General features: G+C 41.4%; 1 protein-coding gene across 3 annotated transcripts in view; it reads left to right on the top strand.

Moving 5' to 3' along the window:
* Positions 1-18,205, top strand: part of DST (dystonin) — a 509,263-nt gene that overhangs the window by 41,777 nt on the left and 449,281 nt on the right. For all 3 annotated transcript variants that reach the window (XM_030198986.1, XM_030198985.1, XM_030198987.1), the window contains exons 12-18: positions 2,180-2,334; positions 3,807-3,933; positions 6,369-6,552; positions 8,640-8,797; positions 14,710-14,888; positions 16,024-16,162; positions 16,732-16,925. In XM_030198986.1, the coding sequence (XP_030054846.1) occupies positions 2,180-2,334; positions 3,807-3,933; positions 6,369-6,552; positions 8,640-8,797; positions 14,710-14,888; positions 16,024-16,162; positions 16,732-16,925 (1,136 nt within the window). The remainder of the gene's footprint in view (positions 1-2,179; positions 2,335-3,806; positions 3,934-6,368; positions 6,553-8,639; positions 8,798-14,709; positions 14,889-16,023; positions 16,163-16,731; positions 16,926-18,205) is intronic.

Genomic DNA, 18,205 nt, shown 5'->3' with positions numbered 1-18,205 from the left:
AGGTGTCATTGCCCCTTGCGTCTTTAGTAAAATCCTGTGTCCTGAGGAGAGAGCTACGTTCTTTGGAAGCTTTAGGCTTGGTAGTACCGGAGATTAAGGAGGCTTGACTTCTTGTCACACGTAAGAGGACCTTCTATGTGGTGGTGCCAGATCTTTTGAATAAGATTCCTGTAGCCTTGCTGGCAGAATGATGCTTACTTTTGTTTTAAATGTCTTCTGAAAGCACATTTGTTTACTGTGGCTTTTCCAGCTGTAAGTTTGGGGATTTGAATGTTGGTAAATGAAACGGTATTTCTTTGGAATGAATGGTCTGAGTTGTGTGGACTTTACTATTTTATTGTAGTTCTTTTTCTTTTTTTATAATAAGTGTATTGTAGACCGCTTTGATATTGAAAATATGTAGAGTGGTATGGTAATTTAATAAATTATAAGCTATATTGAAAAAAAGTACATTTGTTGAATGGGTAATATCTTATGGCTTAAGCATGGTAATTAGAAAAGGCAATTGGATTAAACCATTTGGTCCGCGTTGCATAACACAGTTATATGCCGTATATCCTTTGGAGAAAAAGCGTGACTTTTCACTAAAAAATTATTATATTAACTGTTTCCAGTTCTCTGCCACCTATTGGCCACATGTATTGTTGCAGCCTATTGGAGAGCTATTCACAGAACCTCGGTGCTCTAATTAGGCCAGTTGGGTAGAAGCACAGGGCTGGCGTTTCAGGATTTTATCAAGATTAAAAGGTGATGACTATGGTGACATGCAGTAGAAGAAAAGTTACACATGTGTTTTAATTTCTTTTGAGAAGTTAAGTTTTCCATTAAAGGGCATTTATACCACTGTAAAGCCTGATGGAGTTGGAAGGAAAAAAAAAGGTCTGGGCCAGATCTGTTCTATGAAGAAATCCATTGGAGGATAAGAGTTGGTTCTGCTCATCAGCCCCAGTGAGCAACTTTCAGGAAGTTAAGATTATGGTGGACAGGGCTTGGAAATTAATCCAGTGGTTGGACTTGACGTAACTCGATTAGTAATGTAAATCACTCTGGATCCTTGGAGAAGAGCAGAATAGAAATTCACTGTCTATTCTGCAGACAAGAAGAGGCAACGGTCACTCCTACACTTGCCCCTTGATGTGGTGTTTGGATTTAATCACGTATAGTGTTGTGTACAGTTCATGATTTGGGTGCATTCTTTATGTGGCTTGTTTACAAATCTGATGAGAGATGGTGAAATATATATCGTAAGTGATTAAGGAGGGTAGTTATTAGCCTATTCCTTTAAGATGGTGCCTAGGAGCATTGGATGTAACAAAAGAGAGGGAACAAAGTACAAACTAAAGTCCAAACAAAAAAAAACAGCACCACGGGCCTTTAAAAATGGAACACAGTTCTTTAATGAATGAGCCTTGACAAAAAGACCCGACACGGGCCGTGTTTCGGTGACTAGCACCTGCGTCAGGGGTCACAGTGATGACGTGGAAAACTTGGGGAATAACTCGAATATATTCCTCTACAATATATTATTCCTTACCCCACGTCTCATGTAGTAAAAGCTACAAAGCACCAAGGCACTTTCACTTTCTGTATCAAAATGGATGATACAGAAAGTGAAAGTGCCTTGGTGCTTTGTAGCTTTTACAAGTTTTCCACGTCATCACTGTGACCCCTGACGCAGGTGCTAGTCACCGAAACACGGCCCGTATCGGGTCTTTTTGTCAAGGCTCATTCATTAAAGAACTGTGTTCCATTTTTAAAGGCCCGTGGTGCTGTTTTTTTTGTTTGGCCTAGGAGCATTGGGCCATGTGTTAACAGCCTGATGTTCCCTGATGGCAGACTGATACAGCTCGTGAGGTTGAAATCAAATCAAATAGCAAGTTGCATTATTCATATACTGTGGGAGTTTCTAACCTATGGAACCATGTTACTAAAGGAGAGTCACTCCTGTGTTAAACTAATCTGCAGAGAAATGTGATATTAGCCCTATAAACTGGGTACTGTGACTTCATGTTTTGTAATCCACGTTCATAAATAACATTTGGTATCGTATCCCAACAACATGTTATTGTGTGTATTTTTATTTTATTGCTAATGTAATCACTTTCTTAGATGAGAATATTTTGTAACAGTATTTTCTAAAACTGTAGTTCACCATATTCTTATCTTTTTTGAAATCTAGATAACTATATACAAAGACGATGAATGTATATTAGCAAGCAACTCTCACCGTGCTAAATGGAAGGTCATCAATCCAACTGGGAATGAAGCAATGGTGCCTTCTGTCTGTTTCACAGTTCCTCCACCCAATAAAGAAGCCCTGGATGCTGGGAACAGGTATGCCCAGACTCAGAACATTCGACACAAGTATCTGATGCTTTTATTAGTGTTAGTACTATTATTGTGGGAATAATTGGACCCAATATTCAACTGGTGGCATTAAACCCGGAAACTCAGTGCTGGGCCATTTCCACGCACAACGTTCTAGGTGTATTCTGTAACGTTATGCATGTAAATTCTAATGCATGCAGCTGAAAAGGGATCATGGAATGGCCAGGTCCTGGGCGTTTCAAAGAACTGTGTGCACTATTATGGAATACACCCGATCTGTGCCTAAGTTAGATGCAGGTGTTTAGGCCTGGTTTTAGATGGCCTAAATGGGTGCACCTAAATTTTAGTCACAAGAACAGCACGTGAGCATATTCTGTTATCCATGTACTGATGGCAGTACCCAGTAATTAACTGCATAAAAAGCTGTCCTAACTGTGCCTAGTTAGTTGTTTGGGTACTGGCACTAAATACCAGTAGTAGCCAGTTATCTTCAAGGAACCACTGGATTCCCTAATATTCAATGCCAGCACCCAGATATGGCCCGGTACTGAATATCAGGGTTGAACCGCTGCCTGGCACAGGCTGAACATCGACCGGTATGTATATACATTTTTTTTATTTTTGCATTTTATTTTCAATGTAAACTGCCTTGATGAGTTGGTAACAGTGGTATAAAATGCCAAATGAAATTATGTGTTCTTATATGTTTTGTGGTGGGTCAAGCATTTTAACGCTTTGTGGCTCAGTCAGAGCAGATCTCTAGCCGGACTGGAGTGTAACGTGCCTGAACTTGCAGTTACATGAGATTTTACCCACAGATGCCAGATCCCCCTTGGAGCTCTATATACATAAGATCCAGCTCTGTGGGTGCCAGTGGGTGCTGAGCACCCCCAATATTGATCAAGCTTCTTCATTGTGTCCAGGGAGGAATAATTTGTATTGTGTTTGGCACCCCCAGTTGTTTCGAAATGTTGCCACTTATGCCTGTACACATGTACCCTGAGCCTGTTCATTAAATATTGCTGGGGAACTCTCCCTTCTTCCCCTCTAGGAACTGAAAGCTCTGCAGCAGCCCCAGTCCCAATGACCTGAGTGGCAGAGGCATAGCTAGGTTGCTTACTTTATTTTTTGTCTATTAGATTGTAAGCTCTTTGAGCAGGGACTGTCCTTCTTCTATGTTTGTGCAGCGCTGCGTATGCCTTGTAGTGCTATAGAAATGCTAAATAGTAGTAGTAGTAGTAGGTGGGGTGCAAGGGGAGCAGCAGCTCCCCTAAACGGGATTTTGAATAAAATGGCACCTATGCTTAACACTGATTCTTATTTTGCAAAAGGTCTGCTCCCCTTGACAATAAAACCTGGCTATGCTTCTGCTGAGCGGCAGAAGCCGGTCCTGGGAATTGAACTTAGGTTCTCTCTACAGCACAACACGCAGCGCTGCTCTCATTGTGTGATGTGTAGTGTGTCTTTTTCTTTTGCAGAATTGAACAGCTATTTCAGAGCGTCTTAGCCCGGTGGCATGAATCCCACATTAACATGAAAAGTGTTGTGTCCTGGCATTACCTGATGAATGAAATTGATACAATTCGGGCTAGCAACGTGGCCTCGGTAGGTAGAGTACTGACATGTTTTTTTTGCAGCCATGCTAGGAGATCAGCATTTTTACTTAAATGTGAGGAAAGGAGCTGCAAGTGACTAATCTGTGAAAAATACTCTTGATAAATGATAAAGAGGGGAATTATATAAAAGGGTGCCTAAAACAAATTTGAAAAAGGTGCCTATTTTAAGATTATTTTGTAAGTGTCAAATAAATTACTGTGGTAGTCAAAGATTCTTACAGATGTGAAAGGCAAAATCCAAAAACCCTTTTACTAACCAACAATATAGTGCTATTGGACCATCAGCGATCTCAGTCCTCTTTCAAAGATCCCAATACCACACTTCATCAGTCTGTTTTATGCAGAATTAGCACGTGAAAAGTAAAAGTGCACTTATCTTTAAAAAGGAACACTTGATAGCTAGAAAACAATGTTTCTGCCTTAAAGTAAGATCTGCTTCTGTAGCTTCCTAAATTATCAAAGTATGTAGCTGATTCCTCCATTGCTAAAATGAGGGACTATTTGATTGCACCCATTGTTGAAGAATACGTTTTTTAATCCACTAGGTTCACCTTACAAATAATTTATGGCCCCTACCTCTCACTCCCAAACCTCCTCCATGGTCAAGCACCACTTTCTCAAAAGTAATTTGAATATGAGACCCTAACAAAGAATTCAGGTAACTAATAAGCTCAGTCCAAAAGCAATGGATTTTAGGACAAGTCCAAAAAGCATGAAATAACATGCCTTCGTTATGTCCACATTTCCCATACATAGGGGAGTCAACTAACTTGGCTTTAAATGTTCTCGCTTGAGAAAAATAGGCTTTATGCAATATTCTATATTGGCAGTCCCAAAAATCGGCACTATAAGCTACTGAGGGGATTCCATTGATTAATTTTAAAAAATTATGCAATCTCAACTGATGATTCACTTCTTGGTCCCAGGTTTGCTGCGAAGATCCATAAACCTTCACGATACCTAAAGCTTGGTAAGATTTGTGTAGTCCAGAAATAGTCAACCTATCGTTATCCATGTCTGTATTGAAAAATTTCCCCAGTTTACTACCAATAGGATGGCGAAGATTGTCCTGATCCAACGTTCATATATAGTTCACCAACTATAAGTATGCAAATTGATTCCCCACAGCCTGTTGGTAGGAGCGGATGAAGGTCCTCAAAAGGTTTTAATGTGCCATCCTCCCTTAAAAAATGTATAGGGACAAAGCCTGCCCCCTCCCAGTATATAAAAACTTCACTGTCTAGACAGTGGTCAAAGGCTGCATTGCCTCTAAATGGGGAGTTGGTTAAAAACTTCTGGATGTCCACACCCCCCTTGCTTTCACTAAAATTCACCAAAACTCCTGGAGATTTTCTTCGGGTAGCTAGGTAACTTTTCATGTGGCACATGAAGCAAATAACTGGGATGCCAGGAAAGAAACAATTCTTAAATAATGCCAATCCAAGAGACTTCTAAACAACTTTTCTTAGAAGCCCCATGTTTTACTTGACAAGTGTTGCTTTTTAAGATAAGTGCACTTTTACTTTTCACTTGCTGATTTTGCTGACTGAAAAATTGCACAAGCTACAAAATTGTATAAAATGGACTGATGACAATTATGTGGTATTGAGATCTTTGAAAGAGGATTGATACATATCTGAGGTTGGTCCAAACACTACATCGTTGATTCATGAGAGGGTTTTGATGCTGTTTATTTATAAATGCCACACAGGATTCTATGTACTTTTTTAAAATTAACACCCAGAGAAAATGCAAATGCACAAATTTACACCTCCAAGGCAAGCATCAGGGTAAGACCATATCAAACACGCAACATGACCCTAAACTGCTTCTGGGAATGCCTACACACAGCATCCGTATAAATATCAAGCCGTCCCATTGTCTCTGTCTCATGTACCCCGACAAAAATTCCATATGGCCTAGGGAACAGGGGCAGGCGCTCAGGAAGAGCCTATCACAAGAGAACTAAAATTACATCACTTTGTAGTTCTATCCCACATAATGAGCACAAGACAGATATAAATAACAAGCACTCTGCCTCCATGAATATTTGGGGCAGAACATGCATACCTTGAACTAGATTAATGAACTAAATTAAAAAGAGGCCATGCCAGGGACATAGTTAGTTGAGGTGAATAATCTATGCCTCTAGAATTGAATTTTCAAGTAAATGCTTGCCTCTTTTTCCACCGTTCCTTTGCCTGTGGAAATGGTGGATGCAGAATTCTGCAGATACAGTTCTGTTCTTCCCATGTACCCTGGAACCAGTCGTAAAGTATCTGGAAGGTTTCTCTTTGACAGTCACTTGGCAGCCTAATGGAAGTTGCTTCCAAAATGACTTAATTGGGGAAATTGTTGATTGTCCACTGAGTTATTTTTTGCATCCCAAACACAGATTTCATTTTATCTATGCCTATGTTTCAGATAAAGACAATGCTGCCAGGTGAACATCAGCAGGTCCTAAGTAACTTAAAGTCCCGCTTTGAAGACTTTCTGGAAGATAGCCAGGAGTCTAAGATCTTCTCAGGCACAGACATAAGACAGCTAGAAAGAGATGTTAACGTCTGCAAGCAGTGCTACGAGGAGCTACTTAAATCTGCAGAAAGAGGTAATATCTAAGATTAGTCACATATTCTCTAGAGAGAGACATCTAGTTCTTTGGAGTTCTCCTTCATCTGTAGCTTAACTGTACAGTATGAGACCCAGAGGACTGGAAGCATCTGTCATGCTCATACCTGCAAACATTTTACTAATAGCATGATCTTTGTGCTGCTACCAAAAGAAGATTTCCAAAGTAATGTTAAAAATATGTTACCAAAATTAAACTAATGTTAAGGTCTAGATCCTGCCTACCTCCCCATATATGCGTCAGTGGCATAGCACCCCACTTACACTTTGGGCGTGGGGCCCCCCCCCTCCCAAAGTGCAGTAACCTGAATGGCAGGTGTGAATGCTCAAGCCCCCACCAGCCGAAGAGCTCCATGGCCTGACCCCCCCCCCAACCCTGTGTGAGAAAGTTGGCGGCCTGCTTTCCATCCATCAACATTGGCACTCCTCACGAATGCTCAGTTTGCACACATGAACTGAGCATGCATGAGGAGTGTCAGTGTCAATAAAGTTGACTTCTTTGCACTGGGAGAAGTGCAGGCCACAAAAGGTAAAATTTTTAATTGATGTTGAGGAGGGGGGGGGGGGGAGAACGGAGAAATGGGTGCCCCCCAGGCTACCCTGAAGCCCCCCCCCCCCAAAAAAAAAAATGGGCTGCTGGCTACATCCCTGATGCGCCTGTTGTCTTTGACAGTCGCTCCCACCTGGTAATTTTTTCTTCCATCTGAGCCCCTTGTAGTAGTCTCCTGGAACTAGTGTTAGGGGACAGAATGCCAGATAAAGACCTGACCCCTAGTGATACTGAGATGAAACTACTGCTAGGGGCTCAGGCAACACCATTTCGGAAGAGCTAGCTGCCTGGCAAGAGTAACTGGGAATTTCTCCTGCCCTCACTACACCCCTAGAGATAAATATGTACAGGAAGGAATCATTTTTTAAACACAGCTCAGGAGGGCAGATGCAGTTTTTTTTCCAGTTGTGGCCTGGCACTTTCCCCCAGATTCTATATAGTGCTCCTAGAGATCTGCGCCGAAATCCAAGTGTATTCTATAACAACGTGCATAAATTAGTTGGCTTAGCAAGCTAATCAGCATTGATAACAGCTCTTAACAAGCAACAATGAGCACTAATTGGCACTAATTAGAATTTATGTGCACAACTCGCTAAACGCATTCTGTAACACATGCAGTCAAAAAGGGGCGTGATTATGGGCAGGGAAATGGGTGTTTCAAGGGTGTTCTGAAATTTACGCACATAGTTATAGAATATGGCACAGAGCACCTAAATCTATATGCCAGGATTTATGCAATGTTTTCATTTGTGTAAATAGAGGTGCGTAGTTTTAGGCGCTAGGGTGCCAACTAAGCATATTGTATATATTGCACCTCTCTGTAGGTACTGTTTATAGAATATGCTTAGTCGGCACTGATTTCTGCACCGATTGTTTTTTAGGCGCCATATATAGTATCTTCCCCTTTATCTTTACAGCTGAGAACACGTGATATTCCTGGCCTCCTCCATGCAAAACAAATTTGCCACTGGATTCTGTACTTGCAGAATTCCTTCTGGTACTCAGGTCTAGTGATGTTCTCTGGAATGTGACCTGAGAGATAGTGGGGGTACATTGACACCGTAGTCTGTGCTTAGCTCCCGTTAGGCCTTTACAGAATTATTCAGCACTACTGGGTGGATTTGATTACAGGCTCCAGATGAGTTACATACTGGTATGGTAGATATTTGGATTTCCCAGCCCAAGAGGGATTACAATCTAAGGATGAATATTCAGCCTGTGGCAGTCAACATTTTTTTTGGCCGCCACCAGCATTATGTCCAGGCACTGGCATTGAATATCCAACTGTGTGTGGCTGGCTATCACTTATCTGATTATGTGTGATATTTAGCATATAACTGCATAAGTTAAACCAGATAAAGACAGGACTGTGTATTATGCGGTCCTATTAGTCCAGATAACTTATGCGATTAAGTGTTGAATATCCCCTATGTGCCTGCCTAAAATAGATGATGTAGAAAAACGCGAAATAGATATCTGTTGAGAGTTAAAAAGGCACCTTTGGTTCACGTCAACAGAGGAGCAAGAGGAATCCGTTTTCAATCTGTACGTCTCCGAAGTGCGAAACATTCTGCTGCGCCTGGAGAACTGTGAGGAGCGTTTGATAAAGCAGATCAGAACCCCTGTGGAGAGGGATGACCTGCATGAGAGCGTCTTCAACATTGCAGAACAAGAGGTGGGCTCTGGTTTTATTTTCTCTGTTGTTAAGGTGTTTCAGAAGCATTTCAGTTCATTGTATGTACAATGAGGATCTTTTGGAGTAAAAACAAAGGGAGGGAAAGACTGTGAAAAGTAGTAGAAATATATACCAGATTTAAGGTCAAGACCAAGAGAAAACAGGTGTGTTGATACCACTTTGAAACAGCACATCTTGTAACTAAGGGTTTCATTTTATGCATTATCCTGGAAGGGAAATGAATTTCTCTGGAAAGATCATGCAAGTAAAGATTTGTGGGCTTTTCCTTGTTCCTTAAATTTAGCACCTTTAGAGAAAAACTCCAATACTTTTGGTGGAAGATTTTACCTTAATATTTCCCTTTTTATAACTATAGGAAGCAGGTGAAAGCTTGGCTGTTCGACCAGGCCTTTAATGGAAGAAGTAACTAGCTTGTCAGAGTCGCTCACACACACACGGAGTGAAACATGCTGCACGGACATGTTTATCCACTGCTACCCTAGCTGAGATAATATTTAACCATCTCTCTGACTTCATGTGCACCTTTCTTTAAATTATTCACCTTTATTTTCTAACTCCTCTTACTCTCTTGTGTAGCTACATGTTCCATTTTTGCTTATACCCTACACTGTCAATTACAATGTTCTATTACGTATTGTGTTGACATTGTAAGTAGTGTGCTGTGCCATACTTGGTATTGTTTGTTGAATATTTTTACTGCTGTAATTGTCTGTTGCTCATGTTTGATTATTCTTACTGTACAATGCCTTGAGTGGCTTCCTTCAAAAAGGCAGTAAATAAATCCAAATAAATAAATGATAAAAGGGATTGACTGCTATGTCAACACTCTGCAAGTAAGTGAATTCATGGATATTTCGCATCCGTTTGTCCCTATATTAGCTTGATTCTTAACTCAGGTCCTTAAAATGTTAGAAATTAAGTTGTGTGTTGATTTAAAACAAATATTGTATCTTCCCAGGCTTTGAGCCTGATTTGTTAAGATGTTTTATTCCCCCTGTGAATTAATTCACACTTATTTTACTTGGCTTGAAAAAAGACCCAAACCTTTTATTAAACATTGGCAAGAAATCTCTGACAAGGTCCCATGCCTCGTAACAAAGGTTTTCTTATTCTGAAAACTCATTTGTTTTCGTCCTGATATTCAGCAGTATTGGCCCACCGGCAGACTAAGCAACCCACTGGTACTTTCCTTTATTCATATATTCAGTGACACTATCTCCTCATTCTAGAACAGTTCACTCAAAGTTAGGTGTCAATTGTGCATGTAAAGTATAGAAATAGTAACACTTACCTGTGTGATTGTTACAGGTACATTCAGACCACTGTAAGTTATGCACTAAAGTGCAGCTTTTAAGTGTGCTCGTTTATGTTAAGTACATAATAAAAGAAGAGAAGGATAAAACCTCCACGAATAGAGCAAACCATTATTAAGTTTGTTCTTATATGTGTTTTTAGAGCTTACACCCCTGAAGCAGGCATATAGCTGTGTCTGGTTTTCCCTTGTAATCAGTCATTGAGTATATTAAAGAATCATGTGGTTCCCATTTTCACTGTGTTGCTATATTAGGACAGACTGAAGGTCCATCAGTCCCAGTATTCTGTTTCCAACAGTGGCCAATCCAGGTTACAAGTACCTGGCAAGATCCCAGAACAGCACAATACATTTTATGCTGCTTATCCTTGAAATAAGCAGTGGATTTTCCCCAAGTCCATTTTAATAGTGGCTTATGGACTTTTCTTTTAGGAAGTTATCCAAACCTTTTTTTAAACCCCGCTAAGCTAACTGCTTTTGCTTCATTCTCTGGCAACGAATTCCAGAGTTTAGTTACACGTTGAGTGAAGAAAATTTTTCTCCGATTTGTTTGTTTTAAATTTACTACTTTGTGGTTTCATAGGGTGTCCCCTAGTCCTAGTATTTTTGGAATGAGTAAACAAGTTATTCATGTCTACCTGTTTCATTCCACTCATTATTTTATAGACCTCTATCAAATGTTTGCTATTGACATAGTGTAAGCGGGTGTGCCTAAATGCCTGCTTGTATGCAAGAGGAATATAGAAACACAGGAGATCTAAGCTGAATGTTAACTCTCATTTCTATTTTTATGATAACTTTTTTTGGTCATTCAGCTCTCTGATTCTCTTCTGTGGACCTTGCAGCAGACATCGTGCCTTCCTTTTCTGTTGCTTAGGGCTTTTGTAACATCAATTGCTCAGCGTTCTGTTCAAGACTGTACCATAGAACTCTCATCAGATACATTCTTTTATCACAGAGTTGTACAAGCTGTGTGCAAACTGGAAATTGATGACTGCCCCCTTGAGGGAAGTACAGGGTAAATGCAGAAACAAGAAATAAAAGAATGTTATGCTAAAAATGAATAGATCATAATAAAACTCAGAATGGTGCAAAATCTATGCACAGGGTTAAATCTCTTGTGGAGAAAACAGCTGCAGATTGAATATCTCTAGGTATTTGTCTATTTATGTGACAGATGAATTTTGTAAAACAGAGATCACAGGATGCATAACTAAGGGGCCATTTCACTACAGTGCGTTAAAACTTACCCCCAAATTCTGTATAATGCCCCTAGAGATCCGTGCAAAATACAAGCAAATTCTAAAACAGTGCATGTAAGTTTACAAACTAATGAGTGTTGTTGATAACAGCACTTAACAATAATGAGCACTAATTGGCACTAATTAGAATTTACACGCAGAACTCGCTAAGCGTATTCTGTAATGATGTGCGCCAAACTTCTAACGCATGCAGGCAAAAAGGGGCATGGTTTTAGGCAGGGAAATGGGTGTTCCGAAATTTACTCGCGTAGTTATAGAATATGGCCCAATGCGTGTAGTTTTATGCAATGATATATCAACTGAGCGTATTCTATATACCATGCCTAAATCTAGATGCAGATTATAGAATATGCTTAGTCAGTGCCGATTTGGGGTTTTTTTGGCGCCATATATAGAATCTCCTTAATACTTTCTCTCAGGGGGTGGCATGGACAGAGAGTGGGCCTGTGTCGCGTTCTCGAGGGCCTTGGCATGCTGTCAGGTCCTCAAGGCAGCATTGGAATCGTGAGCCCTTGGGCCCCTGCCGCGGAGCGGCAGAGGCAGGCAAGACCGTCTTGGAACTGGACGTCCGGAAGGACCAGACCGGAACTCTGGACTGGAAGTAGGCAACTGAACCGGCAGAACAGGAACCGCTTCACCTGTACTTAGCCACCTTTCCGCTAGAGTTGAGCTCTAGCGTGCGGGCAGCCAACAGGACTTGTAGGGCAAGGCCGGAACTGAAGATCCAGAGGACCCACCTCGGGTCTAGGAAACACGAGGGAACAATACTAGACTGCACTAAGTGCTGCACGCAGCCGCTGAGCCAGTCACACCAGACAGACTAGACAGACAGAAGCTTATCAGGAGCAGGGACTAGGGCAGACATGCAAGCAAGGAAGAAGGGGAGACAGGGAATACCCACAGGGCAAACCCACTAGCTAGGTCGAGGCAGGTAACAGGATAAATCCCCCAGAAGATACACGCTAGCTAGACAGATATAGGAATCAGGATACATAAGCAGGGATCCGGATAAGCACACAGGATATACAAGCAAGGTACAAGGTAGACACACGGGACAGAAGGTAGCTAGGCAGAGCGGAAAACCGGATAACACTAGCTTGCCAAAACCAGGACTCAGGATGAACAAGCAGGGACCAGGATGTACACACAGGATATACAAGGTTCAGGATGTGCACACAGAATATACAAGCAGGGAGTAGGGCAGGCTGCAAACACAGATGGGGAAACCCGGACTGAGCTGCAGAGGCTACCTCCACAGCGAAGGCAGAAGGACTAGCAACCAGGATGTGCACACAGGATATACAGGATTCAGGATGTGCACACAGAATATACAAGCAGGGAGTAGGTCAGGCTGCAAACACAGACGGGGAAACCAGGGCTGAACAGCAGGCTCCAAACACAGACTAAAGGCAGAAGGCTAGCAGCCAGGATGTGCACACAGGATATACAAGGTTCAGGATGTGCACACAGAATATACAAGCAGGGAGTAGGGCAGGCTGCAAACACAGACGGGGAAACCAGGGCTGAACAGCAGGCTCTAAACACAGACTAAAGGCAGAAGGCTAGCAGCCCACAGGTACTGGGAACCGAAGGGCACTAGCCCACACAGAAGGGCAGGCAGCCCACAGGTACTGGGAACCGAAGGGCACTAGCCCACACAGAAGGGCAAGCAGCCCACAGGTACTAAACAGAAGGGCAAGCCCACACAGAGGGGCAAGCAGCCCACAGGTACTAAACAGAAGGGCAAGCCCACACAGAAGGGCAAGAAGCCCACACAGAAGACAGGCTTAGAAGCAGCGCAGCAACACACTCACTAACCTGTCGGCCTCTGGGCATGACACCAGACAATGACACCATGCGAAGGCACTGACTGCAAGCACAGGCCTTCCTTATAAAGGAACTCACTGATGAGTCACCACCAGCAGGACAAAAGCAGGAAGTTCCTTGCCTCCAAACAGAGGCTTGACACACAGAGGAAGTGAGCCCACAGGAAGGACAAGCAGGAGCCATCTTGGATACTGGCATAGAGGAGGCGTCAGCCATCTTGGAAGAGGCATAGCCCACACAGGTGAGGTCCAGTAAGGCAATCAGCACACAGAGCCAGAGAGAAACTAAGACAGAGACAGACACAGAGACAAGCAGAAGCCAGAACAGCCACTGACTCCCAGAAACAGGGCAAGTATGAGGGTGGTCACGGCCACAGACGTGACAGCCTGGAAATGTTAGCCAGCTAGTGTGTTACACTTACCGCATGCCAATTGTCTAATTTAGGAGCACTTAGCACCTCCTAAATAAGAGGTGGTAAGTAGTCCAGTGTTAACTCTCAGCAGGTACCATGTGCTAATGGGAACATTAACGCACAACCTGCAATTTAAAAAATATTGGCTTGAAGAAGGGGAGGAGACTAGAGGATATGGCAGGGGGGGGGGGGAGAGCTTAGAGGGGCCGCTATTATAAGGCTTGGGGCGGCTGGGGCATTCTGCGAGTTCGGATAATACAGAGTCAAAAAGGGAGGGAGGTTAGGGGACTATAGATAACAACTTGATGACAGCAGGTACCAAGGAGATAGAGAAAAAAGTACTACTGTCTATGGAGAACAGAGGGATAACTCAGGCTCACTGAAAAAAAAGGGAGGTATAAAGGGGGGGGGGCAGAGGAAATTTGATGAGGATTTGCACAATAATCTGAAAGCTGAATAATAGTAGCTTTCAACTTTCTAGGATATGTCATTCAGAATGTTTGATTAAAAATATCACCATCAATAAAATGGTAAAATCCTAAATCTTGGCCAAAACAAAAAGGCGGGGGGGGGGGGGGGTTATGGGATTGGAATGAGTGTGGAGAAAATTGTTCAGAATTTGATGTTGAGATTATTACCTTGCTCTTATTTAGATGTTGTTGTTCTCACTTTATTGTAAATTGAGCTTTTGGTTGTTTATCCTGTTGAATCATCAATAAAAATTGTTGAAACATAAAAATATTGGGATCACCCCTTCTTGATGCAGCATAAATTCTGGGCATGCTGCACTTAAAAATTCTGCATTAAACCGCATTAAGGCCAAAACATAATGCACCTTAGTAAAAGGGCCCCTAAATAATTTATTCTTAAGCTAGTAAGATAAAGGTACTGCCAGGGGTTAATTTTTCCTATTTTTGTGTCAATATGTGCCTCTTGCTTTTTCAGAATTCTTCCCATAATTAGGGGCAGAAAGAAAAGCAATGCTATGATTGGTTAGTCAGTGCTATCATTTCTTGAGAACCTAAGGAATATTGCACTGAAGAAATTAAAAGAAAGCCCCGTCCTTTCTGCTTCACAGAAACTAAAGAAAGAGCTGGATCGCCTCAAGGAAGATCTGGGAGAGACCACAAAGAAGTGTGAAGAGTTCTTCAGCCAGGCTGCTGCTGCCCCCTCCGTGCCCACGCTGCGCTCAGAGCTCAATGCAGTTGTCCAGAATATGAATCAAGTCTACTCCTTGTCTTCCATCTATTTAGAGAAGTACGTGATAGCTAGTTTTATCATTAGCAGTGCACTGTCATAATAGAAGAATCTCATCTGCCTAACAGCTTGATGCCTTTTTATATGCGCTGTGACTGGTAAAAGGGGTGTGGCTACTTTAGGGGCGGGGTCATGATGACCCCACCCCTAAGGTTGCTCTGTATGAGTATTGGTACCTTTTTCGTACGAAAAAAAGCATTGGGTAGGGCCAGTTGAGTTTTGCTGGTCAGTTGGGGTAGGAATAGGGGATCATTGGGGTGTGCCGTTGAGGGTGGGTCAGGGAATGTGATTGAGGGGTGAGGTTGGGAAGTTGGGGGAGGGAGTAGGTTGGGGATGGACATTAGAGGAGTCGCAGGGTGGGGATTTGGATGTCAGAGGGAGGATTGGATGGTGTTGGGGGGGTGGGGTGGTCATGCGACTAAAAAGAAAGGGCCATGGCCATGCTACTGTTCTCCTGGTAGTACCACTACACTTACCGCCTCTTCTTCAGCTGGCAGTAGTGCAGCCACACTATAAGCAGTTGTGACAGCTGACATGCAGTACCAACCTCTGTGCAAGATGTCATAGATGGCCATGCCTCTGCTTCACTTCTGTCACGCCCACTAAGCTGCATTAAGCAGGTAGCGTAGATATTTGCCATGTTGGCTGTTGTATGTTAGAGGTTAGTGTGGGCTTGTGCTAAGCTCTAATGCATGGCAAAACCCATACTAACTGCTTTAATTCAGCTTAGTAAGCGTATCCTATAGTGTATGATAGTATTTTCTGTTTTATGATACAGGATTTTATGGTTCCAACTACTACTACTTATAATTTCTGTAGGACTACTAGATGTTACGCAGTGCTGTACACTTGAACATGAAGAGACAATCTGTGCTCGAATTACAATCTAATTATAATCTAATCAACTGAGATGGTTGTACCCTAAGATATTTATCCTAAGGGTTTCTGAGGTCTCTTTCTCCTTAAAACAAACAAGTCTTCATATTTGTGGAGCTTGACATGAACTGGTGTGTTTATTATTGCTAGTATGGTTTAGAAATAAATAGGGAATTAATTTTTCTATAACATAGATCCAGCAACAACCTTTTCAGATTGATACATAATAGTTATTTCACAATAAATGGTTTTGTTTCAGATTAAAGACTATAAATTTGTTGCTGAAAAATACCCAAGCAGCAGAATTGCTAGTAAAGCTTTATGAAACCAAACTGTGTGAAGAAGATGCAGTAACTGCTGACAAAAATGCCATCGATACCCTTGTTGGAACATTAAAGGTATGAAAGAGGCTGGATATGTTTGTTCAAATAATTTCACACATTTATAAAGTAAGGTACGTGTAGATTGAGAGATTCAAGTGGTCCAGTATGATTTCTGTCTGTCAGGTAAATAATATAGCTAATAGGCTTAAATTCAATGAAGATACAGGGATCAATATTTAATGGTGTTGCTGATGATAACAATTTTTACCAAAAAGCAATAAAAAGTGGCATTAGTACGCTCTTTAACAGGTCTTTCCTGTGTGCTAAGGCCATTTTACCGCTGGTGTAGAATGGCTGAATTTTCTATTTTTTTTTATAGGGCTTGTGAACCCTGTCAGCACCCATTATGTTTAGCGCAGAGCATGCCATATGTAGATTTTAAAATGATAGAATTGCAGTTCTCATTGGGTTATTTAAAGGATAATATATATTAGGTATTTATACTTCATTAGGACAGAATTTGGGTGGTCTACAGTTCAGTTGCAGCAGCAGTGAAGAAGCTGTTAATTATACAGATGCTGTAAATGACCACACAAAACTTATTAGTTTTGGTATTTTGTTGCATGTACAACTGTTTTCTTCAGCAATGGAGACTGGAAGTGGATGAGAAAAGAGAGGTGTTTCATGTCCTGGAAGATGAGTTACAAAAAGCAAAAACCATCAGTGATCAAATGTTTAAGGTGCACAAGGAGCGGGATCTGGACTTCGACTGGCATAGGGAGAAAGCGGATCAGCTGGCGGACAGGTGGCAGAATGTTCATTCGCAGATCGACAGCAGGTTGGTGCTGGCATTCTTTGCAGTATGTTCCACCTCTTAGTATCTTTTATGCTGACATTTGTCAGGTATTGATGTTGGATTTGCAGAAGGGATTTTTTGATTTAACTCAGCCTTTCTCAGCAACAGCTCAAAGCACGGTACATTTAGGTACAGTAGGTATTTTCCTATCCCTGGAGTGCTCACAATCTGAGTCTACCTGAGGCAATGGAGAGTTAAATGACGTACCTAAGATCAAAGGTTTATATTCCACATTTGACCTCATGGTTCTATGTGGATTACAATATCAAGCAGCTGGAAGTACAGTATCCAAAGTACAATAATACAAACTATATTCCCTAATGAATATAATTCATCTAAACAATGATCGTAAAAATTCATAAAATAAAAATGAACATAAGAATTGTAATCAGATTACATAAATTGGCCCAAACCTCTCCGGGGATATTATCATCTAGAATTCAGAATGTATCGCTGTTTAACTGCTAAATTTGAAAAATTGTACTTCTTGCATTGTAACTTACTGCAATATTTTTGTAAGCCACTTTGAGCCTGCTATCAGTGGGAAAAAGGTGGGATACAAATGTGATAAATAAATAAATAAGTATTGCTTAAAAATAAGTATGTTTTAAGCTGATTTCCAAAATGCATGTAATCAACGGCAGATAATAACAAGGTCTCTCTTGAGCAGGGACTGTCCCTCCCCGTGTTTAAACTTGTACAGTGCTGCGTAACCCTGGCAGCGCTATAGAAATGCTAAGTAGTAGTAGTAGGTCAATACATCTTTATTTAGCTTTGCTGCTTGGAATGAAAGTAAAGTATCAACTAGCTTTAATCTCTTCTTATTTTTTAAAGACAGATAAGTAAACAAATTTATACTGGACACCAAAAATGCAAAATGATTTATATATTTCAACAGTTTTTATTAATGGTTCAGCATGTTAAACATGAATGTACATTTCGATGTAAAATTGTGTAAATAATATAACATACTTATATGGAACAATCATTGGTTTCTGTTATCTAGGTTTTTTCCTCCCCCCCCCCCCTCCCTCCCTCCCACATTTTCTCCCCCCCCAAACCTTTGTGCTTATAAACAGAATATTTATCTCTTTGTCTGTACATAAACATCCAAATATTATATTAAATTCAACTAATAACTCTTGTTGTATGTTGCTGATTGGTTGCCTATCTTGATCCACCGAAATCGCAGATCACATACCTGGCCGTTTAATATTGCGGCAGTATCCTCTTGTAGACCAAGGTTAAAGATAATACAAAAC

This window comes from Microcaecilia unicolor, chromosome 3 (assembly GCF_901765095.1).
Source record: "Microcaecilia unicolor chromosome 3, aMicUni1.1, whole genome shotgun sequence".
Taxonomy (NCBI): Eukaryota; Metazoa; Chordata; class Amphibia; order Gymnophiona; family Siphonopidae; genus Microcaecilia; species Microcaecilia unicolor.
The sequence above is the reverse complement of the archived record's forward strand: the minus strand, read 5'-3'. Positions and strand labels throughout refer to the sequence as shown.